Below are 18,753 nucleotides of genomic sequence, written 5' to 3'. Positions count from 1 at the left end.
TGTTTTTTATATCGATACAATCATGTACGCAGTATATTTTTTGGCCAGTAGATGGGGATAATTAGATACTTTATCGATAATCGTATCGTTATCTAAAAGTGGGTGTAGATAATTTGTATCTAACCAAATTAGATAATCGCTAACACTAATGTTGATTGAGTCTTAAGCCCTTTTTGGCACGTGAGGTGTGTGTTCCAAAATGAGGACATATGTACTGCACATTTTTAAATTCTACTTCTTCGTCTAGGATTACTTTATTCCTAGAGTTGTTGTTATAATATTTTACCGACTTTGTATCACTGCGACGCAAGTACACAAAATCTTCCTCAAGCTGCTGGATAAAAGTAACGATATCCCGATGGCTATCAAAAGTATTACTTTTGGTGAGAGAATCTAGGATCTACATTGTTGGGCAAGAAAGAAAACTGTACTGAAGAACCTGTAGGTTTGTTTTAGTTTTTTTCCGTTTTTTGCTCCTCAGCATTTCATTGGTTTCCCTCACTTCAATAGGTCGTGCGACGCATCTCCCCTTCAAATTCTCTGGAGACACGATAACAACGTAACCGCAAACAACCAAAAGTGAAGTTCCGACTTCCTCACTCCTTTGTAGGAAGCCGCCGTCAAAAGGTACAGAACGGCAGGGGACGATGTGGTTTTGGTTGTCATCTACCAGCTTATTTTCATAGCACAATCACCATTAAAAAAGTAAAATTAGCAATATGCTCAACAAACTTCTTTTGGGCAGACTTCTATTTCCGGCAGATGCTGATGCAGTTCTTAGCGGAGAGAAAGGTCCACTTCACGGGCTACCGTTCAGCGTAAAAGACAATTGCGGAATAATTGGCTATGATAGTACAATTAGTATTTCAAGATTTATTAATCAACCTGCTACTGAAGATGCTGCAATAGTAATTGCCTTAAAAATTCGGTTTTTGTAAAACCAATATCCCGCAAACTAATTTGAGGTAGACTGGTAACTAGTGCTTTGATATTGATGTGCCTTGACAGTTTGATTTTTGTACATTGTGGATGTGTCCGTCCTCCGGCTGCTTTTTGTGGAATATACTCAATTAAACCAACTACGTCAAGAATCAGGTAAACATTGCATTTTTTTTTAGTGAGAAATAATTCAATGTTTTATCATGTCCGTATTTTTCATGTAGTTTGCAAGCTTGTTAAAGCGGTACAGTATACATCGTTTGAAAAGCTTTAATCTATTTCTATCTCTTTATTAATTGAATTGACTACTAAAGGAGCTACAGGGATGCCACTCGCAATCCAAATAGTAGGACTACCCTACGAAGAAGAAATGGATCTTCACGGAATGGATGCTCTTGATGCCGCGATTCGTCAATAGTAGTCGCAACAAAAAGTGTTCATGGACGCATAATTTTAACTAGAATTTTAGAATCATTGATTCATTCATTATATGTGCTGTATTTCAAATAGAGTAGTCTAGATTGTGTAAACGTTTTTATATTTTTACAGAAATATAGCAACTGTTGTACACTTATTCAATAGACCTACATATTATGTTTTCCAAGTTTTTCACTGCTATGGACACATTTGTATGCATTTCCTCCCCGGAATCTAATATGCCACTTTGTGCACATCCGTTTAAGCTAGTATTTGCACGTTTCCAACTTCTCTAGAGGCAACGCGATAGTCTTCTCGCCCTATAGTGCTGAGATTGCCTTTATATTTGCCTTAAAAATATTATTACATTTATTAATACATGGATATATGTCCAGCACTTCTGAGCATCTTTTCCAAGTCCACGATAATAGATGTAGCATAAATTTTCCGCCTCGTTTTATTGGGCGAGAAGGTGAATAAATTGTCGGAACTATTGGTCCTCCAGCTCGGTCAACAGGATCCACACACTTTTGGGTTTATCGTTTGAAAAACATTTAAAATAAAAGTTAAATTTTCTTTTTTATTATATTTTTTTATTTCCGTAGTTTGTTTATATCCGTAGATCCGTGATGTGACTGCTTTGTGTGGAATGACACAATGTGGAAAAAACGTCGCTCTTCCACACTCTGCGCCACCTGGTATCCACGGCGTAATAGCACTATTTGACACTAGAGCGCCGTGGACTCCACGGTGCAATAGCACTACTTGACACTAGAGCGCCGTGGACTCCACGGTGCAATAGGCGCGACCTAATATTATTGTAAGGAACGGCCAGCCGCGAACCTTTTACCACCGCCGATTTCACACCTCCAATGCGTAACCTTGGTTCCCACGGAGAACCCTAATCCGAAAACCCTCACCCGGTACGTTTTGAAACTTTAGTGTTAAATTTACATTATTATAATCTCTACCTTTACCCATAGTTTAAATTAACCTGATATTGTTCTCCCGTATAAAATGTCCCTCCAAAACCCTAAGGAATTCAGTCTTTTTCTAGTGCTCAACTCGACAAGTCCTTTTTTAATTTTTGTAAGTATAAGTGTTTGTGTTGAATAAACTGTTTGGTGCCCCAACCCACCACGTTCTACTCTACCGCCGCTAGTCGTCACTATGCGCACACTGTAAGTTAACCAAAATCCCCATCCCTATCTCGCTTTATTCTGAAGGCCGACTCTCACCCGGAGAGTCAAGCTTCACATTATATAGTATGATTTGTAAAGGTCCTTTCTAATTTTTAAAAAATTAATCATAGCAAAATGTTCGGTAAATCTTTCACTGAAACCGGCTAATACAGCATCCAAAAGAGTGATATAGACATTGACTGTATAACGTTTCTATAATGTTTCTGAATCTTCATCTGAAGCTGCAGAAGGGTGATAACGAGACCTGGCTGCAATTCGAGGCTTAACTATGTGAATGTTTAGTTCGTTTGCTAAATCTGTTGCAATTCTGAATATTTATTTGAATGAATTTTGACGATAGCCTTCTAATATAGGAACGGCCAGGAAGCTGGCTATCTCCCTGTAGAACTAAAGTTTGGGATCCTACCACCGACCCACAGCCGCCTCTGGCTCCTTTTCCCTAGCTACGGCCCTAGCAATGAAAACGTCTTTTCCACTTTCCACATTTTCTTTCCTAGTTTTTCCACTTTTCACAGGCAGAGAGTATGTCAGTTTTGCGAGCATACCAGTGTATTTCTTTGTTTTAAAGGTCAATCCATGTAAGACATGACATTTTCTTCGACTTGAAATTTTACAATGTCAACATATGCTATGTTTATATTAATATTTTTTAAACATAGAGTAAAGCTACGACTAAAGATCTTCTTTTGGATACCCAAAGATTTCTTTCTTACGTGCGTAAAACCACCCTAAAAATCTTTTACAATCAATTTCCGTAGTTCTTCAGTATGCTTCACTCCCCTCGTGCAACTAAATTCACTACACCGAGACAGAATAGGAACTAGATATTCTATTAAGTCACTTATTACTACATTAGTACAGTTTCGCAGTTGCGGAAGAACTCTTGCGTAGAAATTCTGTACAGTCCAGAATCTTGCAGCAATATTTTCGGATGAATATTTTAAACCTTTTATGTTACCAATGTGTTTAATTAATCTGAGATATTGAGCGAAATGTGATGGATTGGTCATTATTTTACTATAGCATTCGGAGCAATTATTTTTTTCTTGTCCATACTTGTGAAGTGCGTAACCAACTACGTACACACAAGTTGTCCCATGTGGTGTTAATGGAACGTGGCCTGAATTATTAACATCCATTGAAATTAGTAACTTTTATGATTTGATAATACTATATACAATAGTACCTGGGGTGTTACTTAGCTGCTGTAGTATAATTTTTTCGACAGGACCAGTTTCCTTCAAAACATCTTTTGCCCTTGGTTTGATTATTTTTGACTTTCTATTTAATAACAAGGAAGGGGATTCTTTCTTTAAGACAGTTTCCGTAACCAATGGGGTATTACATGCCATTGATGTCATTGCTAGATGAGTTCTGCTTTTTTTCTCTATTGCACTTAAGCAGTGTGCGACGAACGGGTGGTCATTGCTGCCACAATAATGTCTTACAGCTCCATGAAAACGTTCAATGTTATCAGTTGATAATCGTCGAGTTAGGATAAACTGGATTCCATTTTGTAGGGCGTAGCAGATGAAGCTCGCTGTTGATCTGCTTTTGAATTTCAATCGGTTGCATAGTCTGTGAGGTTAAACCTTCCATTGGATTACTCTTATCCATTAACCATTGATTGATTCCTTCTGGAAAAGTTTCAAGTTCGATTAGTCTCTCATCGGCGTCCAAATATGGTCTCTTGATCTCCAATCTTTGTCTTGCGTGTGGCGACCAATTGCTGACTTCATGGTAACAAAACCATATACAGAATTTTTCCAAAAATCCGTAAATTGGTTCGAAGTTTTGAAAACCAGTTTGAAATTAATTTTTCATTGTTCGTAAAGCACCGGCTAATTCCGGTCGGAAAATGTAAACAACTAAGCCAACTTTCATCCTTTCAAAATTTGTTTGATCCACATGTGTTCTTGTAAGGAATCGCGCAATATGAAAGTGGTCATTCTTCGTTCTTTCCAAAAGCTGTTTGAAATGACAGAAATCAATATTTTTTCCATTCACTATCAATGGGCGATCTATCAGCTGATTTTTCACATTTTAAATAATATGTGTGTAATATGTGTGTATCTTTTCCGTTTCCTTCCGTCTCGCAAATTGTTTCTTCTTCTTCGTACACTTCATCAATGTCAGAATCTACAGTATCCTGCACAAAAATCCAAATACCGATTTAATTTGGCGGGGTAGCGGGGTTTTTTTGGGGAAGGGGGAGGTTAGACAGGGTGATGGACACGACAGGGCAGGGTTGGGTAAGTCTAGACATAAAAAAATGCCTTAAGGTATTACGCGTTAAGGCAAGTTACTGGTCAGGACATTTATGCAACCCCCAGGGTGGTGTGTTTTATTAAACAACAGTTGGAAATTTAGGGCTTAGGCTTGGTAATGTTGCTTACCAAAACAATTTAGCTTATGTTCCAGCTGCCTGTAAATGTTTGCGTTGTTGTCAATGGCGTAGGGGTAGCCTTTCTGAATGTAATGCTGGAGATCGGTGTTCGATTCCAAATGAGGTGATGAATTATTGTGGTTACCTTACGAAAAATTCTCGTTCATTTATAAAATAAGTTTTCGTCGAGCAATATGTGCTTTTTTTGTTTATTAAATAACTTAAAAATTAATAATTCACTTCGTTCTAAAATAATTAATCAATCATCGGCATATTCGAATGAAGATTATTATAAATATACGAATATTTCGCAAATTTTTATCGGGAATCGAACACGAATTTACGGCGTTACATCCAGAGCCCCTACACATATGCCATCGGTATCGACATAGTTGGACATAGTTCGTAGTTGGACATAGTTCGACATAGTTTATCCATGAAAATTAATTCAAGTAAAAGGCTAGGGATGCTGTTTAGTATTTTTTGCGTTTCTAGTGTCAAGAAAATATGTAAAAATGGGTGATTCAAATGTGAATATGGGAATAATGGATAAACTAGGGATGATTAATTATTTATAAAGACTGGAGAAGACGCAGAATGTCTTAAAGTGTAGTATTCTAGAACATTTCCTGAATTGGAAAAGTATTACTAGGGTAAATAAATCAAAAACCCCCTTTTTTCCTATCTCCCTCTGCAATCGAAACCCCCCTGGATTTTTTTAAATTTTGCAACGCAGCATCCGAAACTGGTCTATTGGTTTCATTATTTTGAAGAGGATTTGATTTGGATTTGATTTGGATTTGACAAAAATCAAATCAATTTCGAATTGATTTGGATTTGACTCTTTTTTCATTTGATTTGATTTGAAATTTTCAGATTTTTTATAAAATGATTTGATTTGGATTTGGAAATTGTTGAAATGATTTGGATTTGTCAAATCCGACCAAATTTTCCAAATCCAATACACTGCTGTTTTCCCATGCCTTTGCTCCTTCCTTCCTCGTCGTCCTGTCGTTCCTCGTTTTGTGCTGTTTCATTACATAATTTCCTTCCTTCCCATTTCTGTTATAAATAACAATGTTCAAAATTGATTGTTGATTTTGATATATTTGTTACCTGTTTTCCCATTTCTTTTCTCCTTCCTTCCTCGTCTTCTTCTTCGTTTTGTAAAGTCTCATTATCTGTTTGCTTTGTAACCTTGTTGTGTTGTAACAAACAATATTTGAAATTTGAATTCTATTTTGTATATATGTTACCTGTTCCCCCAGTTTTTCCCCCATATTTCAAAGTTTTCTCCTTCTGTTTGTTACGTTCTCGTTATCTGATTGTCTTTTCTTCTGTTTTATTGCAAATAAAATTTTTTTAAACTTTTTGTATATTTTGTATATATTTTTTACCTGAGTCCCTATTCCTCTGTCCCATCTTCCATCGTATTCTTCTTCGCTTTCTACATTACCTGTTTGTCCTATTTTCTTTTTGTAAAAAGAAATATTTTTAAACTTGTTTTTTGGTTTTTTGTATAAATCTCATTATGATTCCATATTCCCCTGTGCAATCTTTCATCGATTTCTTCATCGCTCTCTACGCTTTCATCTTGTGTTTGTCCTATTGTCTTTTTTGTTTAAAAAATCTTTTTAAACTTGTTTTTTTAGTTTGTATATACTTCCTACCTGATTCCATATTCCCCTGTCCAATCTTCCATCGTTTTCTTCATCGCTCTCTACGCTCTCATTACGTGTTTGTCCTATTGTCTTGTTTGTTTAAAAAATCTTTTTAAACTTGTTTTTTTAGTTTGTATATACTTCCTACCTGATTCCATATTCCCCTGTCCAATCTTTCGTCGTTTTCTTCTTCGCTTTCTACTTTCTCGTTGTGTGATTTTCCTATTTCCTATTGTAAATTTAAATTATATTAAACTTATGTGTATATATTGTATCTATTTATTACCTGATTCTTTATTCCGCTGTCAAATCTTTCATTGTTTTCTTCTTTATTTTCTTCGCTCTCATTATCGGATTGACTTTTTTTCTTTCTCTAATGTAAATAACATAAAAATCTTTAAAACTTGTGTGTATATTTTGTAGATATTTGTTACTTGTTTCCCCTTTCGATTGTCCTATACTTCCTCGTCTTCTTCTTTTTCTAGTCTCTCTAAATCTGATTGCATACTTTTCTCTTTCTCTGTCCTTTCCACTGTTCTCTCTTTTCTTTTTCTTTTACTGGCTCTCCCAAGCCACAGGCCATTCTCCTCACATAACTCTTGTCGTTTCTCTGAACACATAATTTAAAATTGTAAATAATAGATATTTTTAATGCTAACTGCTAAGTTATATAACTAACTACTAACTTTGGTTTTTGTTCCAATATCAATGCCAGAGTTGTTCACTTAGAAGACCGTCTCTTGATTTGTAATATTTAATTCCACCTCCGCTTACTAACACATACTTGGTGTGTTGAGTTCCATTGGGGTAACGGATTAAGCAAATTACTGAGGCATTGTAATTCGCTGCCATCTCATTAATCTTAGAACCAATACTTATATGGCAGTGAGACTTCTTGCGATCTAGATTGTCCTGTTGTCTTTGGTCGAGGGAGTTCCAATGGTTTTGCCACTCAAGAACCGACCATGGCTTGTTTCTTTGAGGTACCTCCTTTTTCCCTTTGTAAGACTCCTATACGACGTATAAATATAGTTCATTAGTATACAAATAAGAAAAATGTATTAAAACACTGGAAACCCTACCTTGAACGCAGTAAGTCTCTGTTGTTGATCCGTATCTCGCCGTTTTACTGTTCTTCCTTTAATGTTCCTTAAATTCTGGAACTGTTTTTTCTTTTCTATCAAAGCTTCATCCAGCTTCCTCCTTGCTACGGCCCGTTCTTCCTCAAAACTTTTGTCACTCTCCGATTCTGAAATCATTTTCTTATGGTGATAATGTAAATAAATAGTTTTCGATTTCGATCGATAATCGTACATTCTTATACATGGAGCGCGGAACGTGGAACGGTACTGCGTGGAAGTCAACGTGGAAATGGGAGGAGTCAGAAGTGTTGGAATTTGACGCAGTAAATGATAAAAGGGTTTTATGAATTGTGGTTCAGTAAAATCCCATTCGCCCTCCAATCTGTCATATACTGTAGAATACATATATAGATGATGGCAAATGGTTTACAACACGAATAAAAAAGAAAACGTCAAACGATGTTACAAACATTACGACATCAAATAGAAAAGTAAATAGTTCAATATGGGACCCTTGTGGTACAAGCACAAATCATAATTTTCTGTGTAAAACATTTGAGTGTACCAGCTTTGGGGTATAGGGAAGCATTTTTTTAGTTAAAATAATTCAAAAACACGCATTATATTCTAATAGAATAAAGAAAAACGCGTCGTTCGGCATAGAAAAATTAATTTAAGGATGAATTGAAGTATTTTATTTATATTTTTGGAAACGCCGGTATTAACATGGCTTTTATGGGGACAAAGGTGGTGTACCTAATCATCTGAACGATACTTTAGCGCCCTGGGTGTAACTCCTACAATTTTGTCATGTATAGATAACTTTTAAAGCACTTTCTCTTCTGATAGAGGAAAAAAGAAAAAAAAAATTGTCCTTACCAGTAAAAATATATTTAAGTTTTCCTAAGACACGTAGCGCCATAAGAATGCACTAAAAAAACGGGGGGTACCTAATCGTTTGGTGGGTACTGTACATCAATTGGAGGCGAGCGCTATTTTGTCATATTTAATGACGACTTCAGTGGTTTTGTTGCAGTCTACCTCCTAAAGAAGAAATCAGAGGTATTTTCGTACTACCGATTATTTGCTGCACTCGTCAAAACCCAGACTGGTTGTGATATATTGACACTGAGATCTGACGGAGGGGGTGAATATGACAACAACGAGTTTAAAACTCACCTAACAGAGAAAGGTGTCAAAAACGAAATGAACTGCCCATACACGCCATCTCAAAACGGAGTTTCAGAACGATCAAACCGCAACATCATGGAAGCAGCGCGTAGCATGCTTAGGGTGTTTCATTTGGCAAATCTATTTTTTGTTTCACTCGGCCTTTGAGATTGGGGTGTCCTAGATGATAACTTATTTGTACTCCAAAAATAAATAAAAAAAATAATTTTTAGACCCCCCGCCGGACGGAAAATTGAATAATTGTTCAAAAAGGATCATTTTTTTTTACTATTTCCTCTTATGATAACTTAGCGGCCTTTACTCCTTATATTGAAGATGTTTAGATGTACAAGTGTGCCAAATTTCATTGTGATCAGAAATAGTTTACACCCCGCGCCTGAAAGAAAACTTACTGAAGAACAATGAATTCTGTGTATTTTACTATTTTTATGATCGGCTCAGTCACTGATTTGATTGATGTGACTTAAATTATTCTTGTTGAAGGAAGGGAAATTCCTGCGGTGTGCCTCCACTACTTGCATTATGTATTGTTGCTGCTCCTCATTGTTAGAAACATCATTAAAATCGGTCATCAGTTTTACGCCGCGCTCTGCGCAATCATTAACGACTTCGAGAGTCGTAATGAAACTTTCGATCTTCTGGTATCCAACCATATGTTGCCAGCATTCAATAGGTGCTTTCATCCAGTCAGTTAGTTCTTCATCTTTCTTTAACAGGAAAAACAAAAGCCAAGACCGAGGGCCTATACAGGACAAAAGTGAATCGGATACATTGCTCTTGTTTATCAAATCAGCGGGGAATTTAGGTTTTCCAACAGGGATCGACTCTGGACGTGGAAACGTCAACAGCTTATCGATCATGGATTTTCTTGTGAATGGTGATAGTTTCTTGTCAAAGACAGCGAATATTACAGTTTCTTCGCACAAGTACCAAAGGTGATTCAATATCGACTTCAACGCAGCTTGGGCAATGAACTTATCATCTTTCTCGTAAAGCTTCATTAGCAATAGATAATGAATGTCAAGTGTCGGTGCAATAGTGGAGAGTCTACTTTTCAAGAATGCTTCACTATGACAAATTGCCACAAAAGTTGACATTCGTTTCACCTCGGTTCTCTCATTTTGGGACATTTGAAATCGCTCCGACATCATCTGCATCTTTAAAAAATATATGGCATAAGCCATGAATCTGGCGTGGTGGTTTGCGCCCGGCTTGCGGATCACGAATGTTCGTGAAATATCTCCGCCGAGAAAAATTACTGTTAACTCAAGTAATTCCCGATAATCTTCTTGGGGGAAGGTTTTTTTCTGAAGGCATTCAACACCCCAATCACGAACAATTACTGCTGGCTTCTGCAGGTCTTCAGATACCTATTTAATGTAAAAAATAATACCTTCTTTAAAAAAATTCATGTAAATGAAAATGAAATACCTCGGAGAAATCGAATAGACATAAATCATTTACGTCTTGATCAAGATCATTCCATTCTTTTTGAAATCGTCGAAAGAGTCCTTCTGATGGGCTATTTCTCTTCCCCATGACAGAGACATTTCAGAGACATGTTTTATATGTAATTCGTACACATGATGACGACACGCGAGCCAGAGAATAGGATGATTTAAACGGCGCTCAATAAAAGTCACACTTCCTTTCCATCGGCCGGAATTGCTTGACGTAGTGTCAAAAACGGCACCAACGATGTTGTCAATAGTCTTCCATTCTTCCAATAATTTAAATACCGCTTTATGTTGGGAGTCTCCAGTAGAATCAGGAATATTGGGAATGCCTAACAATTTCGAAGTCTTTTGTGGGTGACCACTGATAAGAACGGTGATTCTATCGTCAGTTAACCCACTGATATATTTGATAAGTTTCGAGTCGTAGTGCACAATGCAAAAGGGTGGTTTGTTCCAGCTCTTAAGAATTTGTTCAGCAGTTTCTTTTCGAAGAACTCGATTATGTCTCCACGTAGTTGAGACTGACAACGAAAAGTCATTGACATCACCATTTGCACCTGTAATAAACGAAGCTTGAATTGCGGTGTGGTCTCTTACGGATAGACCACGACTCAAAGCGACAGCTCCAGTTATCGCGGTTAAATTTTTGGTTGGTTCTTCAAGCATTGCAGAATTTGGCCTGGAACACCTGAAAGTAGGTCGAAAATCTTTATCTTCACCACGCTCGTTTTCGCCACGAACGGGCAATTCTTCGTCAGTGCTTATTTCTGCCACATCTATGTTATTGCTGTTGCTAGTTGTCAAACAAGATAGTCTGGTTCGGGAATCGGTTGATTGATTTCCTTCACTTCGTAGTGCAATCCTCTTGTTTCGCTTGACAAGTGAACGGTCGAGACCATTAATGCATCCAATTTGTGGGAACATTCGTTGGCATGGAAGAAATTCATAGTCCTCAGTCCAAGTCTGTAACCTATTTGCTTTGAGCTGTTCTAATGTATCTGGAGGAGAAAAATCACACAACTGGTCTGATGAGCTTTGAAAAGCTGAAACTTTTTCCTTTGAAAAGATTGAATCTCGTGATTTAACTTTGATTTTCTTCAAATCTATCCACTGGTCATGCAAAGTTACAAGAAGGTCGAGACATTTCTTTTCTGGTAGCATTGGTAAATAGGCTTTGCCCCAAATAACATTAAGTTCTTCTAATATTTTCTTACATACGTCTCTTGTTGGCTTGTTTTTATCTTGTTGTCGTAAGTAAAAGAACCTTTTCATCACTACGCGTTTCATTGCAAGTTTGCTGCCGTGTTCCAGTGATCTTTCTAGTCCAGAGCCCAACAACCAGTTTTCGTTGTTGTTTCTCAAACTTCTCTTCATGGTTTACTTTACACTTAACACTCACACAAATAAATTGCTCTCAACCGAACAAGTTAATACACAACTGTGAATATAAAAAGGGGCGTAAAAAACGAAAGCTTCTTAAAACATCAGTACACCCGTATACCGTTGACAACTACAATAAATTGTACCTTTTGTTTAAGCGCGGGGTGTAAACTATTTCTGATCACGATGAAATTTGGCACACTTGTATATCTAAACACCTTCAATATGAGGTGTAAAGGCCGCTAAGTTATCATAAGAGGAAATAGTAAAAAAAAAAATTATCCTTTTTGAACAATTATTCAATTTTCCGTCCGGCGGGGGGTCTAAAAATTTTTTTATTTTATTTATTTTTGGAGTACAAATAACTTATCATCTATGACACCCCAATCTCAAAGGCCGAGTGAAACAAAAAATAAATTTGCCAAATGAAACACCCTAAGCATGCTACACTCAAGCAACTGACCATTGTGGCTCTGGAGTGAATCAGTCAAGTATGCTGCCTATATTTTGAATCGTGTACCATCAAAAGAAAAATTGAAAACGCCATTTGAACTGTTCTTTTGCATCAAACCCAACGTGTCAAACATCAACATTTTTGGATCAAGATTTTTTATTCTTGCCCTGGGCAAAGAAAGGAAGAAAATTGATGATAAATCTCTGAAAGGCATATTAGTAGGCTTTGATGAAGACAAAAGGGCTATCGAGTGTACGTCTTATCTGAAAAGAGAATAATTGTCAGTGCCCACGTCCAAATCGACGAGAACACGATGTATAGTTACGACATGGAGAATCCCGTTGCCTCATCACTAATTGACTCCCCACTCGATCCCTTCAAGGAAAGAGACAACGACCAGGATGGTGACATGAAAAACCTCGAGCACGGGAATGAAAATAATTCCTCGGAATCGGATGATGAAGAAAATAAAGAACAAGATATTCATGAACTGGAAACCGAGGAGAAAATGCCAATGGTTGAAGCCAACGTCCCACTAGTCAGTGACAGAAATGTCACTGACGCACAGCTAGTTGGTGTTCATCCAGAAGCGGAACCCGAAAAGGAAAAAGAACAAATGCTCCCACAAGAAAATGATGAAGCTCCTTTACGCAGATCACGCATAACATGCAAAAAGGTAAAATGCATTGGCTTACCAACATCCGACGACGAGGCCATGAGCGCTATGATGCTTGATCACGACCCGTCGAAGCCTTTCTCCCCGGTAAGCGTCCTGTTGATTATAATTAACACAAACAAGGGATCTAATAATTGATGAACGCCACATTCCAATGAGCTACAAAGAAGCTGTCTCATGCCCTGAAGCTTCTTTTTGGAAAGAAGCAATCAAAGATGAACATCACTCACTCATGGAAAACAAGACCTGGACCATTGCGCAACTGCCAGTCGAGAGAAAAGCCATCAAATGCAAATGGGTTCTTGACTAAAAACCGGGTTACAAGGGTGTCGACCCCCTTTACAAGGCGAGGTTATTAGTATGGGGATACGCTCAATTGTTTGGTGTGGACTACCTGGACACATACGCCCCTGTGGTAAAACACTATTCAATCCGAATAGTTCTTGCCATAATCACGCTGAAAAATTTAGACATGATTCAACTTGATATCAAGACAGCGTTCCTGTACGGAGATCTCCAAGAAGAAATCTACATGACACAGCTTGAGGGCTATGTTATCACTGGCAAAGAAGATTATTTGTGTCGACTATTAAAGCCGATTTATGATCTCAAGCAGGCCTCACGCTGCTGGTACTCTAAATTCAACGAAGCTATTCTTTTACTAGGATTCACCCGATGCCTACATGACCCCTGTGTGTACTATCGATTTAAGCGAAAGGAGAGTACACTATCATGGTCATTTACGTCGATGATGGATCAGCAGTAACATCCCGGGTGTATTTAACGAAATAATTGAGTTTCTGAAAACCCACTTCAATGTTCGTTCTTTACCTGCCAACCGCTTTGTCGGACTTAACCTCTCCCGGGATCGCCAAAAGCGAACGCTCTCCATTAACCAATCAGACTTTATCAAGAGAATCAGAAAAAGATACGGAATGGACCAGTGCGACCCAATTAATATCCCAGCTAATCCAAACCACCGACTCAAACCAGAGATGTCCCCTAAGACAGAAGAAGAACGGCATAAAATGAAAAAAGTGCCATATCGGGAATGTATCGGGTCGTTAATGTACTTAATGGTAATGACAAGACCAGACATTGCTTTTTCCATCAATCAAGCTGCAGCTTACGTCTCTAACCCGGGAGAAAAACATTGGACTGCAGTCAACGAAATCCTGGCCTACCTCAGACGAACCATTCATCACGGCATTTGCTATGGCGATTGCCCCAACTCGACTCTACTCGGCTACACAGACGCTGACTGGGCTGGTGAACTCGAAAAACGAAAATCAAGCACTGGTGTCCTATTTCTCTTCAATGGTGGACCAGTATCATATGGCAGTAGACGTCAACGAGCAACAGCCTTATCTACCCGAGATGCTGAGTTCTACGCAGTAGGTGAAAGCCTACTTTTGGAGATCGGTTTTGATGTTGGTCGAGTGTCAATTCGATGCGATAGCAAATGTACACTGGCGCTAACCAACGGGGAAGAAAGCAAAACAGAAAAATACATCGATGTGAAGTATTTTTTTCACCCGAGAGCAACAGGAGCTGGGGAATATTCTGGTCACCCACATCCGTGGAAAGGAACAACCGGCCGACATATTTACCAAACCATTACCTCGAGCGATGTTTGAAAATTGTCGCGAACAAATTGGAGTCCGACATATTTCAGAAGACAACTAAAACAGACTAGGCTTGGCAGGTCGGTTAAGTCTATTTAACCAGACCAGGTTAAATTTTTCCCCCTCTCTCTCTCTCCCTCTGTCATACAAAAGATTTACTTGACTAGTTAGATTTTTTGTTTTGTTTTGTTATTGTTCCTGTTGAGACCAGGAATAACATTAAAATGCATCAACAGGAACAACAACACCAAAACTCGACAGTCATCATGATTTATTTTTCCTTATTCTTTTCCGCCAACTTCAGAAGACCAGGCATTGGAGCATAAACAAACTCCTACAGTTGGCGGTTGCATAACCCTGCTATGATTCCCTACCCTACACTTTGTATTAGCAGACGACCCTAGGATTATATCATTGTCATACCAGAGTGTCTACCGACTGTCTCACTTCTCCTTTGGATTCCCTATGGTAACGTAATGCATATCTTTACCTGTATTATCTCTGATGTTTAATAGGCATGTATTCTAATACAAGTGTGATTGTTATCTTCCAAGTAACCGCTGTAGCAATTATTGTCATAACATGCAAGACAGTTTGACGACGTTCACGTACTGGTCTTGAGTTTAGAACAGGTACTGGCTGTAGATCAGGAATACATTCGTTAGACGGCAGATCAGCGGTAGGAGTCACATCCATTTGATCGTCAATAGAACTGATTTGATCTTTATGGGAATCTATATCTTGTTGATTATCCGATAGATCGAGATTAGATTGGCTAGCAAGACGAGAAATACACTGATCAAGGAAAATCACATCCCGACTGGTCTTAATTTTTCAAGTCATAGGATCCCAGCAACGGAAAAACTTGGAAGCATCAGAATTCCCAAGGTAAATGTAGAGAGTACCCTTAGGATCAAGTTTACGTCTATCTTCCTTTTGAATGAGAATGTAAACATAAGAGCCAAAAATACCCAACGTTGTAAACTTTCGGCTTGCGCTTGTACCAAGCCTCATAAGGTGTGATGACAGTGCAGGTGCTAGAGAGAACACGATTCAAAACATAAATAGCACATAAACAGCCTCAGCCCATAGTTCCAACGGGAGTACACGATTTGCGTACAAAAAAGTTCGAGCTGCTTCTGCTAAACCACCGGGAGAAGAGCTAACAATAAGAGGTTTTAAATTATCACACAAGGATGACATTGCTCTTGTGCCTTTATTCCATGTACTCAAAGTTGTTTCCTCGTTCAAAAAGACATCTAGACGTGCAACAAATTTCAATGTTGATCAGGAAGAATTAAAACTGATAGAATCAAAATTCTTGTCTATGATGCAAAATGGCGATGAATAAATATTGTGTTTGTGAATTAACTCAGCTACAAAAATAAAATGTTTCTAATATAAATGTAATCCATTTTTATTTAAAACGTTTAGTAATGTATAAAGTAAATTATACTACTAAGACTATTTTGAAGTTTTGCGTAAAAACTGTTTAAAAGTCTCTCAATATTTGCTCCCTAGAGCGCGTCGCATGAAAACCCCCTCAAGGGCAAAAAAGGGGGGAAAGTGACGAAGGGGGTGTGAAAAATGGCGTGGGAAAGACTGAAAAACTCAAAATGTTTCCCATCTTTGGAGGGCTACCAATACTTCAATTTAAGAAAAACCTCGGCGAATTTTTAAAGGGATATAAACGAACATGTTAATTTGCTGTTCGTAAAATCTAATTATAAATATTCAAAAGCCGTTTTAAGCTATATCAATTTTCCTGGAGGACACATTGGGCACTGGTAAATGGTTAAAAACGTAGGTTAATAAATTTTTTTTTAATTTCAAAAATGAACATTGTTAATATCAATAAATAACTTTTATTTGCTAAGTTTTTTAATGTTTTCATTACTAAAAAGTTTAAAATTCGATATCTTTTTTTGTATTGTTTGAAAAAAAAAATTACACCACAAAATCATGACGTCTTTACCAGTAGGTGGTTAAATTTTCATGCAAATCTGTGATTTCGTCGCGCACGGCAATGGTCGATTTCGCGTGGATTGACCCCTCGGTACTTTGCATATATCGTGTCGTTAACGACGTCCACATAGAAAATGCAGTCTTGCATGTAACTAAAGCTTCTTGCTGACCTTTATCACAAGAGTGATACAGGAAGCTGCGAGCAATGTTATCTCTTTTGAGCCAAGTTTTTCTTGTAAAAAAATTTGCAGCAAGTACTGCTGCTATTCCTTCCATCACCTAAAATTTTGGTGGAAACCCATATTTTTGTTAGACTTTGCCTCAGAATGATATAATGAATAATAGAATTTACCTCATCTGGAATCCTGTCCTTAGGACTATCTCCTCCAATTCATTTCTTTGAATGGGAAACCAAACGCTTACATTCCAATTCACAAAATTGGTTCCATCAAATATTACAGGGCATACATTATCTCGAATGCCCTCATGAGCTAAAGAACCGGCCATCTCGTTTATTTCAACAAAGCGTGAGCTGGGCCCATAACCTGTTAAAATATAAACGAGGAATCAATTTTTCTTCATTTATTACAATGAGTATCTTTAAAATTACACGTAGACAACACAAAATTCACTAGCAGAATTCGATAGAATATTCCAGACGCTCTTGATCTTCAAGACTAAATTACAACGTACAAGCAAAACACACAATTGACACCAGACCAACGTCGTCTTTGTCTTTTGTTTTCTCAGAAATGTTAGCACTCTCAGTAACAGACGAAAACAAAAGGGTCTAGGATAAACAGTATCCACACTTTATGATTACAATTCAACAGTAACCTTGAGTCAACAGTCAATTAGGGAAGAGCAGGGTCATACTGGACAAAAACTTTGTTTTGTCTGTAATTCAGTGTGTAACAATGTTATGCTGAAATAACTTAGATTAGTGTAAAGAGCGTTGTTTATCTAACAACAGGGAATTTTTTCATTGCAATACGTTATATAGTTTACGAATTATTGAATTTCGAAAAATAGGGGTAAAATTGTTGTTGAGGAAAAATGTGGGGATAAAACTGGACAGAGAGTGTCCCATATTGAACACGGTTAATTGCACTAAAAGTTTCTAGTTATAAATGTTTTATAAAAATTCCCTAAATACTTCATCAATAGAACATCTATTTTAGAGTAGATTAATAATAATTACCATGAAGAAAATTGACGAATGAATTTGGGGGGGGGGGGAGGACTGGACAATTTCGATACCAGATTGAGAAGTGGGAGGGGCATCTCAGATATTGAGTGATCGATTCTTGATCGATTGTTAGTGAAACAAATTTTTCGAAGCAGACAACACTTTTGGACCATGTTTGGTCCAACTTAGGCTCCGCCCATAAAAAAATCGATTTCGTCCGATTGTACCCCCAAAACCGTGTCCAGTATCACCCAATGAGGGTTTTTTTTAAATTCATTAACAACTCTTAAACCGTAATCCTTAAAAAAAAATTATACCGGCTCTGTATAAGTTAATGAATTAACTAGCTTTTTTAACTATTTCAATAATTTTTGACGAGTCATAGCGTGGGCAATACCAAAAAATGTGCTGCAAATAAAAATTAAAAGACAGCGCTCTTTTTTTGTTTTCTCTACAAGTCGAGTATTTTTTAGAATTTCCCGATGATTTTTTGTCACATATAGAAATTGACATTGACAACATCCCAGTATGTTTTCCCCTCAGTTCTTCATCACCAAGACCCGTAACTGCTAGTGTCCTGTTTGGTACGTGTCCTGTATGACCCCGCTCTCCCCTATGTTAGAAATCGATAGCAAGAAGGCTTAATGTGGAAAACCGACAACGAAACCTTCCAGACAATCGGGCAACCGCATTGAAGAGATTTTATTCCCTGGAGAAGCGATATCATCGAGATGAAGACGCCCAGAAGTATGACGCAGTTGTAAAGGATTACATCGACCTAGATCACGCCAGGCTCCTCACATCAGAAGAGCTAGGGAAGGAGTGAAGAAAAAAGTGTTATCTACCGCACCACGAGGTCGTAAGCCCATCCAGCTCTACGACCAAAGTTCGAGTTGTATTCGACGGAGCCGCCGAGTATGGAGGAACGTCCGTCAACCAAAACCTGTTATGCGGACCCAATCTTAACGTTAGCCTACTCAATGTCCTACTACGCTTCCGAGGGAACCTGGTACCATTTGGCGCGGATGTCTAGAAGATTTTTCACCAGGTGCACGTCCCAGTAGAAGATCAGCCAGCCTGCCGTTTTGTGTACCGGACGCCTGGCAGTAATCAAGCACCGGTAACGTAC

General features: G+C 37.9%; 1 protein-coding gene and 1 pseudogene across 1 annotated transcript; one reads left to right on the top strand and one right to left on the bottom strand.

Moving 5' to 3' along the window:
• Positions 1 to 6,341: 6,341 nt before the first annotated feature.
• LOC116936100 lies at positions 6,342 to 7,969 on the bottom strand (annotated as a pseudogene).
• Positions 7,970 to 12,482: 4,513 nt separating this feature from the next.
• LOC116920589 (ATP-dependent RNA helicase DRS1-like) lies at positions 12,483 to 12,888 on the top strand. The gene is given in 2 exon segments (XM_045171587.1): positions 12,483 to 12,851; positions 12,853 to 12,888. Coding segments are annotated over 2 exon segments (405 nt in total).
• The last annotated feature ends 5,865 nt before the right edge of the window (positions 12,889 to 18,753 follow it).

The sequence above is a fragment of the Daphnia magna genome, linkage group LG3 (genome assembly GCF_020631705.1).
Source record: "Daphnia magna isolate NIES linkage group LG3, ASM2063170v1.1, whole genome shotgun sequence".
Classification (NCBI taxonomy): domain Eukaryota; kingdom Metazoa; phylum Arthropoda; class Branchiopoda; order Diplostraca; family Daphniidae; genus Daphnia; species Daphnia magna.
The sequence above is the reverse complement of the archived record's forward strand: the minus strand, read 5'-3'. Positions and strand labels throughout refer to the sequence as shown.